The following is an 18131-nucleotide window of genomic DNA, read 5'->3' as shown; positions in this document are numbered from 1 at the left end:
AGTGAGTGAGACGCACTCTAATATGTGTGCGAGAGGACCAAGTTACGCACTCGGTAAAGCGGCAACGGCAACGACGACGAGGAAAATCTCATTAAGCCATGCTATGAATTTTAAACATATTTTTGCCACAAGCGAGTGTTAGCGAGGCAAAGCGATTCAAGCCGACAAAACTAGTTTCCAGGCTAACAGCCAATAGTAGAACAGCAAAGGATATCCAGCCAGGCCAACATCATCAGTGCCAGCATCCTTCACACCAACGAAGAGAGGCAGAAGGAGAGCAACGAACAGAGTCGTTGGCATAAGTCTGTTTAGCGTGAGGTAGGACAGCATGAAAACAGAGAGAGCTTTCCAATGAGCTTTAAAAGTCTCGAAAAGCTTTAACAGTTTGCCAACTTAACAGGGTTCTTAACCCGCCAAAGACCGCTTGGACTGGACCAGGGCAAAAATATATACATACATGTACAGAACTAATGATTAATATGTAACGGGGACTCACCTTATTATCACTGTCTGTTGTATTGCCTGAACCAAAACTGGCCAATGAGCAACGATCGTGATCGTTCTCTGTTAGTGGCTCATCCAGATCTCGCGATGATCGTTGTGATGAGCCCGAGTGTTTGGCCGGCGATTTTGGCAATGTTAGCGAGGTGTCCGAGAAGAATGTTTCCTGCATGACTTCACGCAGTTTCTTAACCCAAATCTGTTTCGTTTCCATACTATTCGCCTTGAGGACTATGCGGCAATCGGAGAGCATGGGCGAACGACCCGTCCATACGGCGAACTTCGTCTCATCACCTTCGATGTGCTCGGTTATGCCCACATCGTTGGTAAGGAGTTTACTTTTAAATATATATTTGACAGCATTCGATTCTTTGACCTCTTTGGCAAAGAGTATATACAATTCGAAGAGAAAGACGCGGCGTTCGCGTCCTTTGCGTATTATTTGCTTGGTATCCCAAGCCTGGAAGGCATCCTGGAGCACAACTTCGCCCAGTTTGTCCACCGAAACATCACAGTTTTCGAGCAGAGACAGATGCATGGCATCGTTGGCCTTCTTCGGCACATTGAGCATGACCTCGAGACCCTCTTTGATTTCGCCATGGCTCTCCTCGCAGCACGACAACAGATCCTTGAGCAGCAGCTGATATTTGGTGATGCGTTGCACTGGCTTAATGAGATAAGCGGGCAATGGATGCTCCACTTCGAGGCGGCGTTGCAATTCCTCGAAATAGGTGCCCGCATGTTGCACTAGAAGATTATTCGATGTCGTCTTGTTTTTGCAATAATGCACATACATATCGAACTTGGATGCCCAAGTGACAAAACAATGGCCCACATCCTCGGGCATCGTTTCATATTTCTCCAGCTCTTTGAGGAAAATCTTCTGATGGAAATGATGAATTTCCCGTATATTACCGAAAATCACACTCTCCTGACCAACAAGACCAGCCGGAACGGTATTGCGACCGTTGCGAAACTCTTCGGCAAACGATTTAATGCAAGTGGCCAGATCATTGACATAGGTCCGTTCCGTTTGCATTAGCTCGGCCATTATAAACTCTTTTCGTCTGGCCGATTTGCGTTTCTCTTCGTTGATCTCCTTGCTGACAGCTGACTTAACCGAAGCGCCAGTTAGCTTCGCCTCCAGTGTTGGATCCGAGTGACGATCCGCTGAGTTGGTGCTACCCGAGGTGGAGCTAATCGAACTATTGGCATCGGATGATCCGAGCAGCAGTTGCTGCTGACTCATACCCAGAGACTTCTCTAGCTGCTCACAGTAGCTGTCCATGCGATTACTGAAATCTTTGTATCGCTGATCCACCGATGCCACCCATTGCTTGATATCTGTGGCATGGGCATGACCCTTCTCCACCAGAGTGTCGGCCAATTGGATTAGCAATTTGACCCGCTCTCGCGTCTCCTTGGCCGTGCTGCGAAATTCGTTGTGCTCTCTGAGCAGACCTTCTGTCTCCTCTTTGGTGATGCCCACCAGATTCGAGCGAGAGAGAAGATACCCCTCACCCGTATTGTGTATCCATTCGATGGCCTCTTTGGCACTTTTCTCAAATAGCACAAATTGCTGGCACTGATCCAGACACTTTTTGCGCATAGTCCAATAGTCGAGGACCTGATTCTCCTGAGTCAGCAATTTGTCCAGTTTGCTCTTCACATGGGCCTCACAGTTGCCCTTATATTGATAATATTGCTGCGATCGATTCGCGTATTTGAGGAATGTCTCCGCAGTACGTCGAGCCAGTGTGCAAGCCTTCAGGAAGGCTTCCTTTTGCTCCTGATGCTTTGACATATGCTGAATCACACTGGTTTGGACCTTCTCACTGCCGCTGCCGCTGCCACCGCCGCCGCACCAATCCTCTTCACGTTTGTATTCTCGCTCCAGGCTGTCCAGCACGGAGCAGACTTGTTCCGCCGTCTTGAAGAAATTCATTGAGGCTGTGACAAGTTTGTGCCGCTCCTCGGCATAGGTCACCAGCTGTTGCCATTTCTTGGTGACATCATCGCTAATATCACGTATCGACTGTGGATCATAATGATTGGCATTGATCAATGCATCTGCTCGATATTTCACTTGCACGGCCGATGTGTGGGTCTTCTCGATTGCAATCTGTGGAAAGATTAGATTAGACTTCTGATACAGCAGCCATCTCACTCACTCCTATGCAATGGACTCACCTGAAACTGTTCATGACCCTTGCGCAATTGTTCGGCCTCCTGCAGACTTGTGGGCGTAACGAAACTTGCCACCAACATGGCCTCACCATTACGTATCCAGGATATTACCTGATTGGCATCATTCTGGAACTGACACAATTGCACTGCCTGCTCCAATTTGGCTCGCTTCGCCTCGGATAGCTCCTCCAGGTCGATTTCACGTTCACGCAAGAAGTCCAAAAGGTACTCAATACGAGCCTGGGCCGTATGCGTGGCATCGGCCATCGAAATGAAGCCGGCATTCTCGAATAGCTGCAAGATATCCTGACCCTGTTGCAACACCTCATAGGTGGCATTCTGTATATCCGTAACGGACTCGTTGTGCAAACGTATTAGGGACTCAGCCTTTTGGTAATCTCGCGATAGAACCTCATGCTGCAGTTCTTCAGACCAGATTTCCAGCTGCGATGACAGTTCCATGGCATCGCGTTCAAAAGTAACGCAAACGCAAAATGAGATCAGCTCGAAATTTGCGGGCAGACCACAGTTCCTCTAGTTCGATTTTTTGTTTGCTCAGCTTCTCCAGAGTGGCCTCCAAGGCGGCCAATGAGCCAGTATTATCAGTGTATTCCAGTGAGCGCATCTCCTGGAGGAGGGCTTCACCCTGCGCTATGGTGGTCATGCAACGATTCACAGTGCTCTCTTGCTGATTTCTATACTGTTGGAGCAGTCGTTCAATCCCCTCAAGATTTTCCTGCGAGAGACGTGTCTCATCAGTACTGACATCCGTACGCAGTTGATCGATCCAGGCCGATTCCTCCTTCTCGTGCGTATAGAAGATCACAGCCATTTCGAGGCGACGCCGTCGTTGTTCCACTCGTTCTGCAAAGCTGGCCACCTGCAGTTCGAGCTCACGCGCCACCGAATATATCTCATTGGGATCTGCCTCGCCACTGCGAGCCAATTCCTCGGCGGCGGAAAGTAATTTCTCTGCATTGCTATAAGTATTTTGGGCCACATTCTCGAAATGCTCATGGGAATTCTGATAGACTTGCGCCTTGTGCAAATTTCTTCCGATTCCCGTGTTCTTGCGCAAGAAAACCTCACCATGATTCTTCAACCAGTCGAGCACTTGCTTGACATCCTCCTGGAAAAGACGCAATGCCAGTGTCTGATGCAAGCGTATCTTCTCCTGATGCCACTTGGCCTCCAGGGTACGATGATGACCCAAAATCTGATGGATCACAGCCAGAACATGACTTGCCCCCTCACTGTAGTCGGCAGCAGGATTCTGTCGTTCGTATTTATTGAAATTCGCACTATTCTTACGATGGTCGGGCACTCCGGGAGGCGGCGGCTGATTACAGACCTGCACCAAATGATCCAATTGATAGAGCAATTTCTTACTCGTCGAATGGACCTCGGTGTAGGCCTGACACATGGCCTCATACAGCGACTGATGCGTTCGTATGGCCGTCTCCAAACTCTGAATGTCCGAGGGTAGAGGCTGTGAGGCCTGACAGGCAGCTGCCCAACTGACCACACTATTGCAATATTGTTCGGCCTTATGATGGAAGAGTACGCTCAATTGCAGCACAGCGGTGCGCTCATCCAACCCGGCTGCGAAATTCTTCCAGGTGCGATCCAGGCGTTGAGCCAATGTCTTTATATGCTGGGCAGCATAATGTTGACTCTCGATAAGGCGGGAGGCCACAGCCAAAATACGATCGATATTCACCGAAACGTTCATCGAGGCAACGGCAAATTTCTGATGCTCATCCTGCAGTGACTTGGCCACTGAGTAATTGTGACCAATCTCCACATAGCTCATCTGGAACACATCACGATTGTGTAGAATCCAATCGAACATTTTCTCGCAGTCCTGCTCAAACAGACGCCACTGGAAACACTGATCAAGCTTGGCCTTCTTGTGTTGCCACAGCATCAGAAGACTCTCCTGACCCGTGTGTATGAGGTCAATTTGACGCAAAGCCTTATTAATGGCCGCTGCCATATCCGGATTGGCAGCACGTTGCTGTCCGGCCGATGAAGTACCCGAATCTACACTGGCCGTATCATTGGAAGAGGCAGTGGCCGATCCTGTGGCTGTATTCTGTAAAAATTACAAGTTGCAACAATCAAAAACACTGTTCTGCAATAGATATTGGCAGTTCACACTCACCTGTCCCGTTGGACATGCTCCACCACCAGCCACCATATTTATTTTGGGCATAAGCTTTGTACATTGGACATCCAAGTCGCCAATGGGCAATTTATTAATCTTTTTACGCATTTCGTTGTGATGATCGATGGCATGCCGAGCCTGGGTTACATCCTCGGCAAAATCGTTACGATTGAGATCCTCTTGCAGATCGTCAATGCGATCAGCCATATCGCCCGCTAGCCAAAAGAAATCCTCAATGGCCATGCGGGCCTCGGTCCATTGCTGATGATCGTATTGCTGTTGTCCCTCAAAATCGCTTGTCAATTGATGCGATTCGGCTATCTTGTGTAGTGCCTCGATCGATATGGTTGTCGTCTCGAATTTATATTTATGCGATGATATCGAGGCTCGTTGCTTTTGCCAAAAATTATCCGGCTTTATGATCACCACATTGTGGATATTTGCACTAAAGTGCTCCTGCAGCACTTTTAATATGGTCTTCACATTCGTCGAACAGTTGCCATTACCTCGCATATCAATAATGACTGTGAAGCCAAGATTCTTAGCCACATCGCTGCCAAAGACAGAAAAAAAAAAAAAAAACAAATCAGAGAATTAGAAGTGAAAGGTGAACCGTTAAACGGTAATGTTAGAACGACAGAGACAGAGAGAGAGACAACTTGTTATACACTGCCACAAAATGAAATTGATTATTTGCCCCAATTAAGTTAAAAATAAACTTCTTCCATTTCGAACCCCTTTTTTGTTTTTTGCATCTTAAAATAAACTCCAAAAACATTTGATTAAAATGTATAAATTCCTATTTTTAGATGAAATCAAGTGGAGAGTGATCAGTTTTTCTCAATCAATTTTATTTCTTCAAGTGTAGAGAGAGAGCAAGACTTTGTCGTGTCCCTAGTACGTGAGTGAGAGTGTCTCTAACTAACTTTGGTTCGTTGCTCTGTTTGTTCTTGGGCTTTGGGCCCTGTTTGTCTCTCTCTCGCCGTCTCTCTCTCTCTCCGTTTACGTCTCTTGCATAAATTATGACATTTTCTATGGCTTTGACACCAATTTCGGTTCATCATCATCATTTCCAGTTAGCCAGCTAAGGCTATTGCTTGTCTAGCGCGCTCGTGCCTCTAGTCCGCCGCTCTGATTTGCATTCCATTTGAATTCTAATCACCCGATTAGCTTTTATAAATAATATATGGCAACAAAAAAATAGAATTCAAAAATACGTATATATCTTCACGCTCGTTTTAATTTAATTTTTTATTTTTATTTCTGCCGCTAGTTCTTAAAAGGGATGCCAAACTGCTGGCACGTTGCTAAAGATAAAAAGATCGTGAGAATTGAACTGAAAATCGGCTAAGGGCGACCACGTCTAAAACGATTTCAATTGCGACAATTTAAAGAGGAAGTTCTTAATACAATGAATGAGTTTGCTTGACAGATTAAAACATTAAGCGATTTGAGAAGAGGAAAGAAAATGTTATCCGATGTGAGAAATTCAATCTCCCCTTTACTTTAGAATTGAAAACTCAACCCGAATTAAGAAAAAATCAAATTTTTCCCTTAATCAAACAATTTTCCAATTAAATGATCTTCGGTTTAAAAACTCTTAAAGTATCCCATTGGAATATCTTTTATTGGCATGGCATTTCCGTAAAAATGATTGAATGACTAATCAGAAAAAAAAAAAAATAAAGGAAAAAAATGCCAAAGGGAAAAAGAAAAGTATTTTATACATTTGATTCTTGTTTATGCCAAAGCTATTTAAAAAAGTAAAGTTAAGGAAAGAAAGCAAAGAGAAATGGAGAGAGTGGGACGGGAAAAAGAAGGAAAAATAACAAGAACAATAATAACAAAACGAAAAAAAGGGAAATATGTCGCCCGCATTTTGAATCCAAATGAAACGAAACCAAAACAAAAGCCATGCCACACCACATCAATATATGTATGTATACACACACGCACACACCCTGAGAGACAGACAGACAGACAAACAGCAATAATCAAAAATCGTTTATTTAACCCATAAATCTGTTGGAAATTAAACAAGCCCAAGTCATACAAGAGAGAATCCGCCGAGGCTTTAACTGAGGAAAGAAAGGAACGTGTCTAAAATGCTGAGAACTTTTTGTTTCTCCTCTGCTCCTCCATTTGCCAGCAGGAGGAGGCGAAGGAGGAGTGGAAACAGCAGCGAAAATTCACAGAATTTGCATTGACGTCGCGAGTGACTTCAGTTTACCAAATTGGCGGAGTCGCCAGACCAAGACAAAGAAAACCAAGATATAAACAAAAAAAAAAAAAAAAAGCGCACAAGAAAGGAAAGAAACAACAAACTAAAAAGTAACAACAAAAAAAAAAAAAAGAGTGTTTCGCATAAATAAAAATACATTAACTTTCGATGCGACGACGACTTCGAGATGCCCATCACCAGGAAACGCGTAGAAAAGGCATTCTTACTCTATGGAATATAGACATATGCACATATATGTACATATGTTTCTCCGATCTAGATGTGGTATGAACTAAGCATTTGAAATCTGAAGTTTATTTGTCATTTGATCGTTGAAGTTTCCAACAACGTTAATTACATTGGACATGAAAGATAATGGGGCTCAAAACAATTTGTAAACAAAAATGTAATTTCAGCACCTGGTTACAGGGTATACAGAAAGCAAGTTACCAGGTCCAATCGGGCTTCCTCTAGTGGCGGAGAGAATCTCTTGTTCTTTTGTCGGTTTTGACGTCGTTGAGAGATAAGACAAGAAGGGTATGAAATGGACTTGGGCAATGACAATGTTGTCGATGTCGTCGATGTTTTGTTATCAGTCAACCAAACACACTAAGGTGTGTGTGTGTGTGTGTGTGTGTGTGTGTGTGTGTGTGTGTGTGTTTGTGTGTGTGTATATGGGCCACCGAGATAGCGACAATGACAATAATTTTTCTTGTTACTTTGCTGATAAGCGTGTCTGGCGTGGGAATGCCGGGAATCGCCTCCTCCGGCTCCGCCCCCGCCTTAGCTTCAACAACATTCGTTTTAGTATTATATATTTGGCTGTGATTCACGTTTAACCGTTGCGCGGCGGCTCATTAGCATTCAAATTATCTATAGAGTTGAGTGGTTTGTGGTGACCCCTCCATTTACCCCCCTCTCTAGACCAAGTAATTTACCCCCAATGAGTTCAGTGAGTTCTTTTTATGATTGGGTAGCGTCGTCTTCTTCTTTTGAGTTGCTCCCTTTTGGTTTGTGTCGCAATCTTCGGGTCAGCATCAGCATCAGCATCATCATCATCATCAACATTATCTTTATCATTTGGAGTTTGTTGCCATTGGCCCAAAGAAATATCTTTCTTTGTACAGAACACACACTTCATGTTTGTGCAGATTGAATGAATGAATGAATAAATGGCAATAAATTCTTGATGCCAAAGATAATAAATGTCAAACATGTTGAACATTTTCTATTATGGGTTGAAATTCCTTTTGCCATTAAGTGAAATTCAAATCAGAACGTATTACTTGGCTAGTTCTTTGTTTATTCTGAATAAAATTTGTGGAAATATTTCAATGGTAACTATAATATATCCACTTTGACTTGGGCTCATTTTTTCTCTAGGATGTTCCCCATTTCGTTGACTTAAAAGGAATATTCTATTGGGCTTCCTCTTCAAAGTGTATTTTCCATTCGCCAATATTTAATTAGTTATACTTTCCATAGCTTTCTTTCATTTTGCCTTTTATACATTATTATTAGTTTTGTATTTCGTTTTTTTGTTTTGTTGTTTTTTGTTTTCTTTTATGTTGTTTTGACTGTTGGCCGCACAGCCACATTAAAAATCTTTCGCATTCTTTTCAAGCCCGTTCGAAGCTTCAATTTCTTGTTGATGATGATGATGATGATGCTCCAAAGCCGAGAATGTTGGAGATGCCGGGGCCGGTTTTTTGCGCTTCCATTTCATTCCAATCCGAATTCGATTCTCTCACTTCTCTTGCTCTCTCTCTCTCTCTCTCCTTTTTTAGTGTTATGTGGCCTGAGTTGGCTTTCTTTTGTTGCACAGATTTATGCAACTTTTTTTTTAGTTTTGTTCTCTGCTGCTGCTGCTAGTTTTATTTTTAATAATGTTTACTTTTATGGAGAGCGCGTTGTTGCTTCTTTTTTTTGCTTCTTTTCTTCTCTGCTGTTTCTTTTCTTTGCCAATTGTGTGATGTGCCCCTCACCCCGCCACCATCACCTTCTCCTTCTCCTCATCTGGCCATAGTTTGCTCTCAATGTCAATGTGTGTGCGCGTCTCTCTTGGCGATGATTCATAAAATATGCGACTGCAGTCGGACGACGTCGACGACGACAACGACGGCGACGATGATGATGACGACTATAACAGGAAAATCAAGTGGAATGCAATGCAGCTGCAGCCGCTGCAGCAGCTGCTGCAGTCGTGTGCGGGTGGTGGGTGACGAGACGGACGGACAGCCACACCACAGCCGCAGCCAGAAAATGCTGCCAAAATTGCAAATATTGCGAAGCGCCGCAAACAACGTCAGCTGACACACAATGAGCAGCCATTGTGTGTGTGTGTGTGTTGAACTGAGACTGGGGAGAAGCAACTACTTGAAGAACTTTGAACACTCAAGGAACTACACCCTTTGCGCCCCACCCTCAAAACTTCGTCAGCTACTTCTTTGCCGCCTTTAGGTGCAGCCTTTTGTTATTAACACAGTGGGACCAAATATGCCTAAAAATGCTAAAAGAAACAAAATTGTTCCCCATGAGTTTATATATATCCTAGTTTACCTACTATCGACCTGTCCCAGAGATTAGAGTACATTTTTCTAACAGATAATGTTCCACAATAACTGAATTTGATATCTAAAAGTTTGTATTCAGATTTAGTTTATCATAATCTATTACAAACATCTTTTCCAATCTGTGGGTCTTGGGGTTCGATTCGATTCAGGTATTTCACACTGAATTCTTGTATCTGAAAAAGTTACTAAAGTTAAGCACTTATTTTTTAATGGTTTGCTTAGTCAAATGCTTTACTTTTTAATTATTTTATCTAAATTTTGTAAACCTTTTAAGTTAATTTTTATGTTGAACCCACTGTGCAATCGATTGGCAATGAAAATTTTTTGCAATCATTTTTAAATATATTTTTCAAAAACAAAAAAAAAAAAACCTGAAGGCCACATCTAAACAAATTTGACAGCATCACTTAGAGAAATACAACTGAGAGAGCGAGAGTGGAGGAGTGTGGGGGTGTGGAGAGAGAAAAAACAAAAAGCAACTTTCCTATTTTTAAATTATTTAGTCAACTGATTTTTGATCCAATTTAGAATTACTCAAATAAATGGGAGCTCCTTCTCCGAAAATCAATATACATATGGATACTGATTCCTACCATATCAAAAATCTTATATTAGATATTAAATGCTTACCTTGGTATGCTTATTAAATAGATGAGTAAACGCCGCAAATCCTCGGGCTTTAATCGATCGCGTTTCGGTGTGGCTGGAAAGCATAATAATGGTCCGCCTCGTCTGTCCCGGCCGCCAGTCAAGAGGACTACCCGCTCCTGGAGCAAAGTGAGTAGATCTCTAGCCCGTTGGCCATCCATTGTGATGATGTTGGTGTCCAATGGTGATCAGATTATAATCAGATGATGATGATGATAATGATGATGAGCTGCTGCTGCTGCTGATCGCCAAATGGAGATGCAGATTCGGCAGATGGAGATGATTGGGCTAAACCACTTAACTATGCAGAAAGCAGTGCAGCATAACGAATGAATTTTGTTTTGGTTTTTGTTGTTTATGTTTTCTATTTTCCTTTTTATTCGATTTTTTTGTTTTGTTTTTTTTTTTTCGCTCCTCTTGCAATAAAAAATTTCACTTAATGTACAATAATATTTGTTGTTTTTGTTGTTGTTGTTACACTTTTGCATGCATTAAAGGTTTTCATTGATTTTCGCAGAAAATTTCTCGCTGGCATTTTCATGGTCACTATGAATACATATATACAGAGTTTGTGTGTGTGTGTGTGTGTGTGTGTTTGGGTGGGTGGATAAATGGATGAATGGATGGTTAAATGGATAGAAGAGAAAAATAAAACAAATTAGCAAAATTGAAAAAGACATAGAGAGGGGGAAGAGCGAGAGAGAGGGATAGCGTGAGAGAAAAGTGAGCGCGGGGGGTGAGCATTAAAATTTATAATCTTTTTGGTAATAGAATTTCTTTCTTTCTGTCTTTTTCTTTTTTTTTATTTTGTTATTTTCCTGTTAGTCAACCCTCAACACACACACACACACACACAATTAAACACACACACACACAATCACACATGACACAGGCTAAGACAGGATCTCTGGAGCGTGGGCGATGCGGAGAGAGAGAGTGAGCCAACAAGCGTAAGCGAGATAGATAGATAGAGAGACACACATAGTGATAGGCCGGGAGGGGAGGGTGTCCATTATAGGTGTAGAACTGGGAATAGGATAGATGGTGTTTGTCGGTGAGGGAGGGAGCAAAGGGAAGGCGGACGAGTTGTGTCATAAATCAACTGTCGGAGCGTCACGCGACTCAACCGCATAAAAACATAAAAATCTTCTGCATTATATGTATGTATGTATATACATACAAATGCTCTTATTCTTTATTTTTAAAACACACAACAAACAAATATGTACACACTAACACACACACGCACACACACACTCATGCATTTTGGTAGAGCAACCAAACAAATGGGAAATTGTATTGTTGTTGTTGTTGCTCTTGTTTTTTGCATTTTGCCGTTTGTCAGACGCCTCAAAATATATATTTGCTTTGCATTTCACTTGTTTGATTCATTCAATATAATCTTAGAATTGTTGATATTCAAAAAATTTCATTTATTACAATCACATCTTGTTCACAATTCGCATCTATATATGTATATATCTATATTCACTCCGACTCCGCATTCGCATCCCATCAGTGTTGCCAGAAACTAAATCGATTTTCCACTAATACTGGCAGCATGCTAGTGCTGCCACTTTCTGCAGACCGCTAGTTTATCGATAACAAATAGTGGGAGATAAATACTGGGTTTCCCATTCAATACGATTTTTTCATGCTTTAATTGTGTTTAGTGAATCTTATTTTTAAAAACCGCTAGATTACTGTTTTTTTGCAACAAATATTATTGTTATTGCTGTCAAAAAAATTTGCTAAACTATCGATAGAAAATTTAGCTTTTTACCGGCTAAGCTATTCGATTAACATGGCATGCTTTTTGACAGATGTGGCAGCACTGCTCAGAGTTGCCCATATCGAAGAAAACTTGGAATTTTTATTTATGTTTCTGTTGGTTCCTATAATTTAACAAAGCGAGTTTAACAAACTCAGAACCAAATATTAAAATGGAGATAAATCGCATGATTAACCAATCGCTACGCCATCAATTGAGCGGCCAGCTGAGCAAATATACAAATGTAATGAAAGGTAAGTTCTCTTCAATTGCTGATAAACACTTATCAGTATCAGTGACGTCACAGCTGCATAATGCCCTCCCGCCCATGCTCTTTCTTCTTTTTTATAGGATGGCAGTATCGCTGGTTTACTGTGGACCCCAAGACGGGATTCCTTAGCTATTATCTGTGTGATTCGGCTGCTGTGGGCGATGACATTGCCCCATCGCCTCATGTACTGGCCAGTGCCCCGAGAGGTCAAGTCCAATTGGCCGGTGCAGTGGTCTATCCGAGTGATGAGGATTCACGCACCTTTTCTATAGCCTGTGCTTCCGGGGATACGGTCAAATTGCGGGCCAACGATGCTCGTGCTCGCCAGGAATGGGTTGATGGCCTTCGTGCCGTGGTCGAGAGCCATACCAAAGCCATGGACATAAGTAACTCATCGCCCTTGCCGCCGCGGGAACTGCTGGCTGCCTCCGATGCCATGGTCTCGGCTCGCCAAGCCTTATTCCTAACCGAGCAGTGGTTAGTGTGCATTCAATGATTCCCTCTCCATATGTTAATTCTTGCCTTCAATCTTTCACTCTCCAGCAATGCATCGCTAGCCCGTGCCATTGAGAACATCGATTGTGCTTCCTTTACCCCCACTGATCCCGATCTTCTGCTACTCAAAGCCATCTCCACCGCCAGCACCCAGTGCCTGCATCAATGCCTTAGTCTACTGCAGCGCCATCAGGAGATTAATCAACCGCCACCGCCCACAAATGAGACCATTCCCATTGCTCCTGTCTTGCTCTAAGCCCATATTCAGCTAATTTGTGTTGAATTCTTTATTTTGTGATCTAAGTTAAATGTATTTAAGGGAGGCGGTAAGCCAAAAAAAAAAAAGAAGCACATTTTCAAACATTTTTTTGTGAAGATATGAATAACATGGGACTATTTATTTTATATACATGTTGTTAATTGACATTTGAAGTCTCATTGGTGAATTTTGAATCTTATATGTATATCGATACGTGGCAGCGCCTCTGCTGAGGCTCTATGGAAACAAAGAGGGTTTGTGGTGCCTCGTCAAGTGGTTTTCCCCGCTCACTGACTTGGAAAATGCTGTTCCCCGGAAAATCGAACAGCTTCATTGAAGGCCAATCAGTTGGAGCGCTTTATCCTTATCTATTTTATCCCGATTTCCTTCGAATGCATCCCATAAGCAACCATAAATCAGCATTTTGGAAATTCAAGAAAACCCAAAGGACAATGCTTCATAAAAAGAATTTCTCCTAGACCTTATAGAGCTTAAGAGTTGAATTATATATCTGTTTGTATATAGATTATTGGCCGATGTGGCCTATGGGATACTTCCTGTCCTAATGTTATCCTCTATAAGTCGGAGTCCTTTAAACTTACCGAATTCTCCTTTTGCGGAATACTTTTTCTGACTCTTTTCCACCAAGTTGGGAAAAAAAAAAAAAAAGTTTTCTCAATTCTTTTGGTTATTTTTCAATTGTTTTTATAAAATACTTTATGTTTTTCTTTTTGGTTTTTTTTTTTGTATTTCGTTTTTTGTTGTTGTTGTTTTTGTTGTTGGGTTAATTAGAACATTCATTTCGACATTTAAAGTTAATTTGAACATAAAGTTTTGCACTAAAGTGAGTGTTTTTTTTTTTTTTTATTTTTCCTTTTTTTTGGTTGTTTTGATAAAAAAAAATTCGAGTTGTTTTTTTTTTTTTCTTGGACATTTATATATGTATGTATGTTTTTTTTTTTTTTTATTTTATTTTATTATTTTTTTTGCTGCTGGTTAACTCCATTCTCGATTGATGCCAGAAAAAAAAAAAAAATCGTACAAAGTTGCCAACTCATTTATATATTATATTTTACATGCTATACCAGAAATTCTTGTTTATTTTGTTAAGTTTGGTTTGAATTTTTCCATTTTTTTTTTGTTTTTAGTTTTCTTAATGATTTTTGTTGTTTTTTTTTTTTCTTTCTTTTTTATATATGTGGAACATCAAATTCTATATTTTTTATGTTGTTTTTTGTTTTTTTTTTTTTTTTTGAATTGTGTGTGTGATTTGTAGGGGGAGCGACGGGGAGACAAACATATTTATATATAAATTTATATATATATATAATTTATGTATGTATGTATGTACGTGATTTATGTTTGTATGCTGCTGTATGTTGTTGGGCTATGGCTATTGTTTGTTGTAAATTAATGAGTTTTATTTTTTTTTTTTTTGTGTATTATTTTTATATATTTAGTATGTTATATTTTTTTTTTATATTTTGTGCGCTTCTAAAAAAAAAAAAAAAAAATGCTTTATAATTTTGTTTTGCCGAAAAGTACGCCTAAAAGTTTGTTTCTTCATTCATTTGTTTATTGTTTTACACAAAATGTTTTTGTTTGGTTTCTTTTTTTTTTTTTTTTGTTTCAAAACGAAAGTTGCTGCAAATTTTTATCTCGAGGCTCAGGAGCGGATTAAAGGATAAGCAGGCCATTTGAGGATCGTACACAGATCGGACAAGATTATATATGCACACATATGTATGTATGTGTGTGTGTGTGTGTGTGTGTGTGTGTGTGTGTGTGTGGAAGAATCTCTCAATGAAACCTTTTGGCCACTTTCACTTCGCTTCCATTTAATCCCATCCTGGGCTGGGCTGGTTAAAAGGAAACTCGAAATGTAATTGATAATGAAAAGCAAAAACTCAAAATTAGTTTAGTTAGTTTTAAAATTAAGTCTAGAAAAGGCACTTTAGAAGGGAAATCAATAACAAGATCTATAATGATTAGGATAAGGACTAAAGAATTAAATTAAATTGAAAATGTTTTCGTTTTTGTTGTTGTTTGCATTCTAATTTAAAAATTAAGTACATACATCAGCCTTGATTTTCCATTTTCACTTTTGTTTTTCATCGTTTATTCATTTTTTGTTATTCTTTTTCTCCTTTTTACTAAATTTTACAACAATTTTCGTTTATATCAAAAAAAAAAAAAAAAAAAAAAATGAAGATTTTCGCTTCTAAATGTTTAATTTTGTCTAAAATTTTGTTTCGATTTTGTATAAATAGTTTAAAAAATTTGTTGTTGTTTCTCTTTATTTCATTCTTAAATTGTGTTTTTTTTTTAAGTTTCATTTTTTGTTTTTTTTTTTTTTTTTTTTTTTGTGTTTTTGATTTTTTTGAATTTAATTCCGAAAGGCATTTTTTGTGAATGTTTTTTGTTGTCGCATTTTGTTTTTTTTTTTCTCTTAAGTTTTCTCATTTTAAGACCTAAACTTTAAATTTTTAATTTTCATTTTTTTTTTTTTGTTTTTATTTTGCAATAAACATTCCAAAAATTATGTTTGTACATATTTAAAATTTTGTTTCTTCATTATTTTTTCCATTTAATAAATTAAATTAGGGCACACAAATTTCTTAATTTCAGTTTCATGGTTTTATGGATTTGGAATGTTCTGGGATTTTTAAGTAAAAATTTTTTTTTAGTTTTTCAGATTTTTTTTTTTTTTTTTGCTTTTCTTAAAATTAAAGAGATCGCTATGTATTTTTTTTTTTTTTTTGTTTTGTTTTTCTGGTTAAAATTATAAACTATAACATAATAATACTTGCTTTTTATTTTATTTTAATTTTTATGTTTTGTATAAATTTATTTTGATTGTTTGAAAAAAAAAAAATTGTATTTATGTGGAAGTTGAAACTAGAGAAAATTCGGATAAGAAAATTTCTTCACATTTCTGTGTTGAATTTTCCAGTTTGTTTTTCTGTTTTTCTGTTTTTTGATTCTACTCGCCGCTGGTGGTGGTAATGGGTTCCACCTTGATGCCGCTGGCATCGCCACCGGATGCGGATGTGCCACTTGTTGCGGCTGCCACAGCTGCTGCAGCCGCTGCCGCCGCCGCTGCTGCTGCTGCTGCTGCCGCCGTGGTGGTGGCCGATGATGAGGAGGAAACACTGGCTGCCCCTCCGCCGCCAGCTCCAACCAACTCGGCCAGGTCGTCGGCGAATAGACGCGAGGGCGAATAATCCCTTTTGTAGCTGCTCATCTCGAGACCCAGGTCGGTTAGGGGTGAATGGAGGCGAGGCGTTTCACTTCGCATGGGACTACCTTTGGTCTTGGATTTGTCCAGTTGCTGGTGGAACTGTTGCTGCTGGGAGGACGAGGAGGAGGAGGCGACATTGGCCGCTGGCATGGAACTGGCACCGAAACCGCTCGATTTGTGCGTTAGCCCATGATGAGCTGCCGCTTGTTGATGTTGCTGTTGCTGCTGTTGTTGTTGCTGTTGCTGCTGCTGCTGTTGCTGCAGGGCTTGATGATGCTGCTGCTGCAATTGCTGGAGATGATGCTGATGCTGTTGCTGCTGCTGCTGCTGTTGCTGCTGTTGCTGGTGACTGATCAGGGCTTGGGCTGCTGCCGGATCGCCACGATGCAGAGCAACGGCCATGCTGGGCGGCAGATTCGGCATAAGACCGGCGGGACCGCAGGGCGATGAGGGTGGCGCATGCCTGGGGCCCGAGCCACTGCTCAGTGCTGGCGATATGCTGCTCCCTCTACCCAACACCGGACCACTGCCAGCCAGATGTGGTGGCAGATTGAAGAGCCCTGGTGGCGGTCCCGCTTCCCCATGCTGATGCTGCTGCTGCACTGCAGCGGCCATCTGCATCTGCTGGCGTATATTGTGGGCCACAGCGGCGACAGCAGCTGCCGTCTCCTGCGACATTTGGCCCTGATCCGGCCCCGGTCCGCCGACAACCGACGGACCGCCTCCCACTCCCACACCAACTCCAGCTCCGCCGCCGCCCATGCCATTGGAACAAGCCAGAGCTGCAGCACTAGCAGCTCCCGGATAGCTTAAGCTCATGTCCTGCAAGGGAAATACGGGCTAACCCGTTCGGATGCTTAGTTGCTAGTCACAATTCGCCAAAGTTAAATCAACCGAAACGCATCGAAACCAAAAACAACAAACGAAAAGAAATTGAAACCCGTTGGGGAGGGTTACCTACCGAATGACGACCATAGGGCGGCATATGACCACCCAATCCCAGAGTGCTGTCATCCTTCAATTCCTTGGTGGCATCACGGAACACCACAGTCTTGATCACACCCTTGATATGCTCGTCAGGCCAAATGCCGAGCAGAATGCGCTGTGGCCGGCCACGGCCCTTGGGCCTCAGATCGGGACCTCCGTCGATGGATGGACCAAGCATATTATGGACACGATTCGCATATAGAACAAAGGTGGGATATGGTATATCATATTTGCGTGCCGCCTGCGACAGTGAGAGTCCCTCCTTGAGGACACTAAAGATGGCCTCGGCCATCGTTTCGGGACGCCACGATTTCAATGGTCCACGCTCACGGAAACGCATATGATGCATTAGATTTTGATTGGTGTTCCAGCATTTTTGCCACATCGATTGCAATTGATATTGATAGCTATCTGCTGAAAAGTGTTTTAAGAGAAAAGAAAAGAACACACGCACACACACAACCCAGAGCACACCAAACGAGAGGAAAATAAAAGATGTAGTTCTGATTTCAAAAGGCACAATGTATATATATATAGATATTTGGAATATATATATATACATATATATATAGTCCGGCTATACAAACCTGCCAGCGTGGATCCGGTAGCACCCATCCAGGCATGAGAATTCTCCATCATTTTGGCCTGCAAAGACAGCGAAAGAAGGAGAAAGAGGGAGTGAGTAGGAATCACATCGAAATAGGTGGGGTAAGTGGTCTGAGTGGTTCTTCAATTAATTGCATAACTCGCTTTGGTTAGTGCTCAATGCGCCGTCTGTTGTCATCGTCGTCATCATCATCATGCACCTCC

The 18131-nt window shown here is 41.4% G+C and overlaps 3 protein-coding genes across 4 annotated transcripts in view; 1 reads left to right on the top strand and 2 right to left on the bottom strand.

Moving 5' to 3' along the window:
- The window catches only part of trio (trio Rho guanine nucleotide exchange factor), a 45725-nt gene extending 33906 nt beyond the window's left edge, over window positions 1-11819 (bottom strand). The window contains 6 exon segments of the mRNA XM_068286582.1: window positions 497-2623; window positions 2692-3165; window positions 3167-4783; window positions 4853-5408; window positions 10280-10843; window positions 11738-11819. Of these exon segments, the coding sequence (XP_068142683.1) occupies window positions 497-2623; window positions 2692-3165; window positions 3167-4783; window positions 4853-5408; window positions 10280-10458 (4953 nt within the window). The 5' untranslated portion in view covers window positions 10459-10843; window positions 11738-11819.
- A 334-nt stretch (window positions 11820-12153) lies between these two features.
- On the top strand, window positions 12154-13239 carry LOC137574319 (oxysterol-binding protein-related protein 11). Its single transcript, XM_068286585.1, has 3 exons — window positions 12154-12322; window positions 12420-12816; window positions 12883-13239. Exons 1-3 carry the CDS (start codon window positions 12241-12243, stop codon window positions 13088-13090), a joined length of 687 nt encoding a protein of 228 aa, XP_068142686.1. The 5' UTR covers window positions 12154-12240; the 3' UTR covers window positions 13091-13239.
- Window positions 13240-15701: 2462 nt separating this feature from the next.
- The window catches only part of bab1 (bric a brac 1), a 76576-nt gene continuing 74146 nt past the window's right edge, over window positions 15702-18131 (bottom strand). Inside the window, exons 2-4 of one of the 2 annotated variants that reach the window (XM_068285899.1) lie at window positions 17909-17966; window positions 17296-17735; window positions 15702-17174 (exon numbers count right to left, since the gene is read on the bottom strand). In XM_068285899.1, the coding sequence (XP_068142000.1) occupies window positions 16077-17174; window positions 17296-17735; window positions 17909-17966 (1596 nt within the window). In that variant the 3' untranslated portion in view covers window positions 15702-16076. The remainder of the gene's footprint in view (window positions 17175-17295; window positions 17736-17908; window positions 17967-18131) is intronic. The other variant, XM_068285900.1, reaches the window with a different exon arrangement.

The sequence above is a fragment of the Drosophila tropicalis genome, unplaced genomic scaffold, assembly GCF_018151085.1.
Source record: "Drosophila tropicalis isolate 14030-0801.00 unplaced genomic scaffold, ASM1815108v1 contig_443, whole genome shotgun sequence".
NCBI classification, from domain to species: domain Eukaryota; kingdom Metazoa; phylum Arthropoda; class Insecta; order Diptera; family Drosophilidae; genus Drosophila; species Drosophila tropicalis.
Note: the sequence above shows the minus strand (reverse complement) of the source record. Positions and strands in the feature narration are given on the sequence as shown.

Bases quoted from the DNA above. Each gene is read 5' to 3' on its own strand.
- LOC137574319 (XM_068286585.1), top strand. From the start codon at position 12,241: ATGGAGATAAATCGCATGATTAACCAATCGCTACGCCATCAATTGAGC. The intron at 12,323-12,419 runs GTAAGTTCTCTT...TCTTTTTTATAG, and splicing joins ATATACAAATGTAATGAAAG to GATGGCAGTATCGCTGGTTT. The intron at 12,817-12,882 runs GTTAGTGTGCAT...TTCACTCTCCAG, and splicing joins TTATTCCTAACCGAGCAGTG to CAATGCATCGCTAGCCCGTG.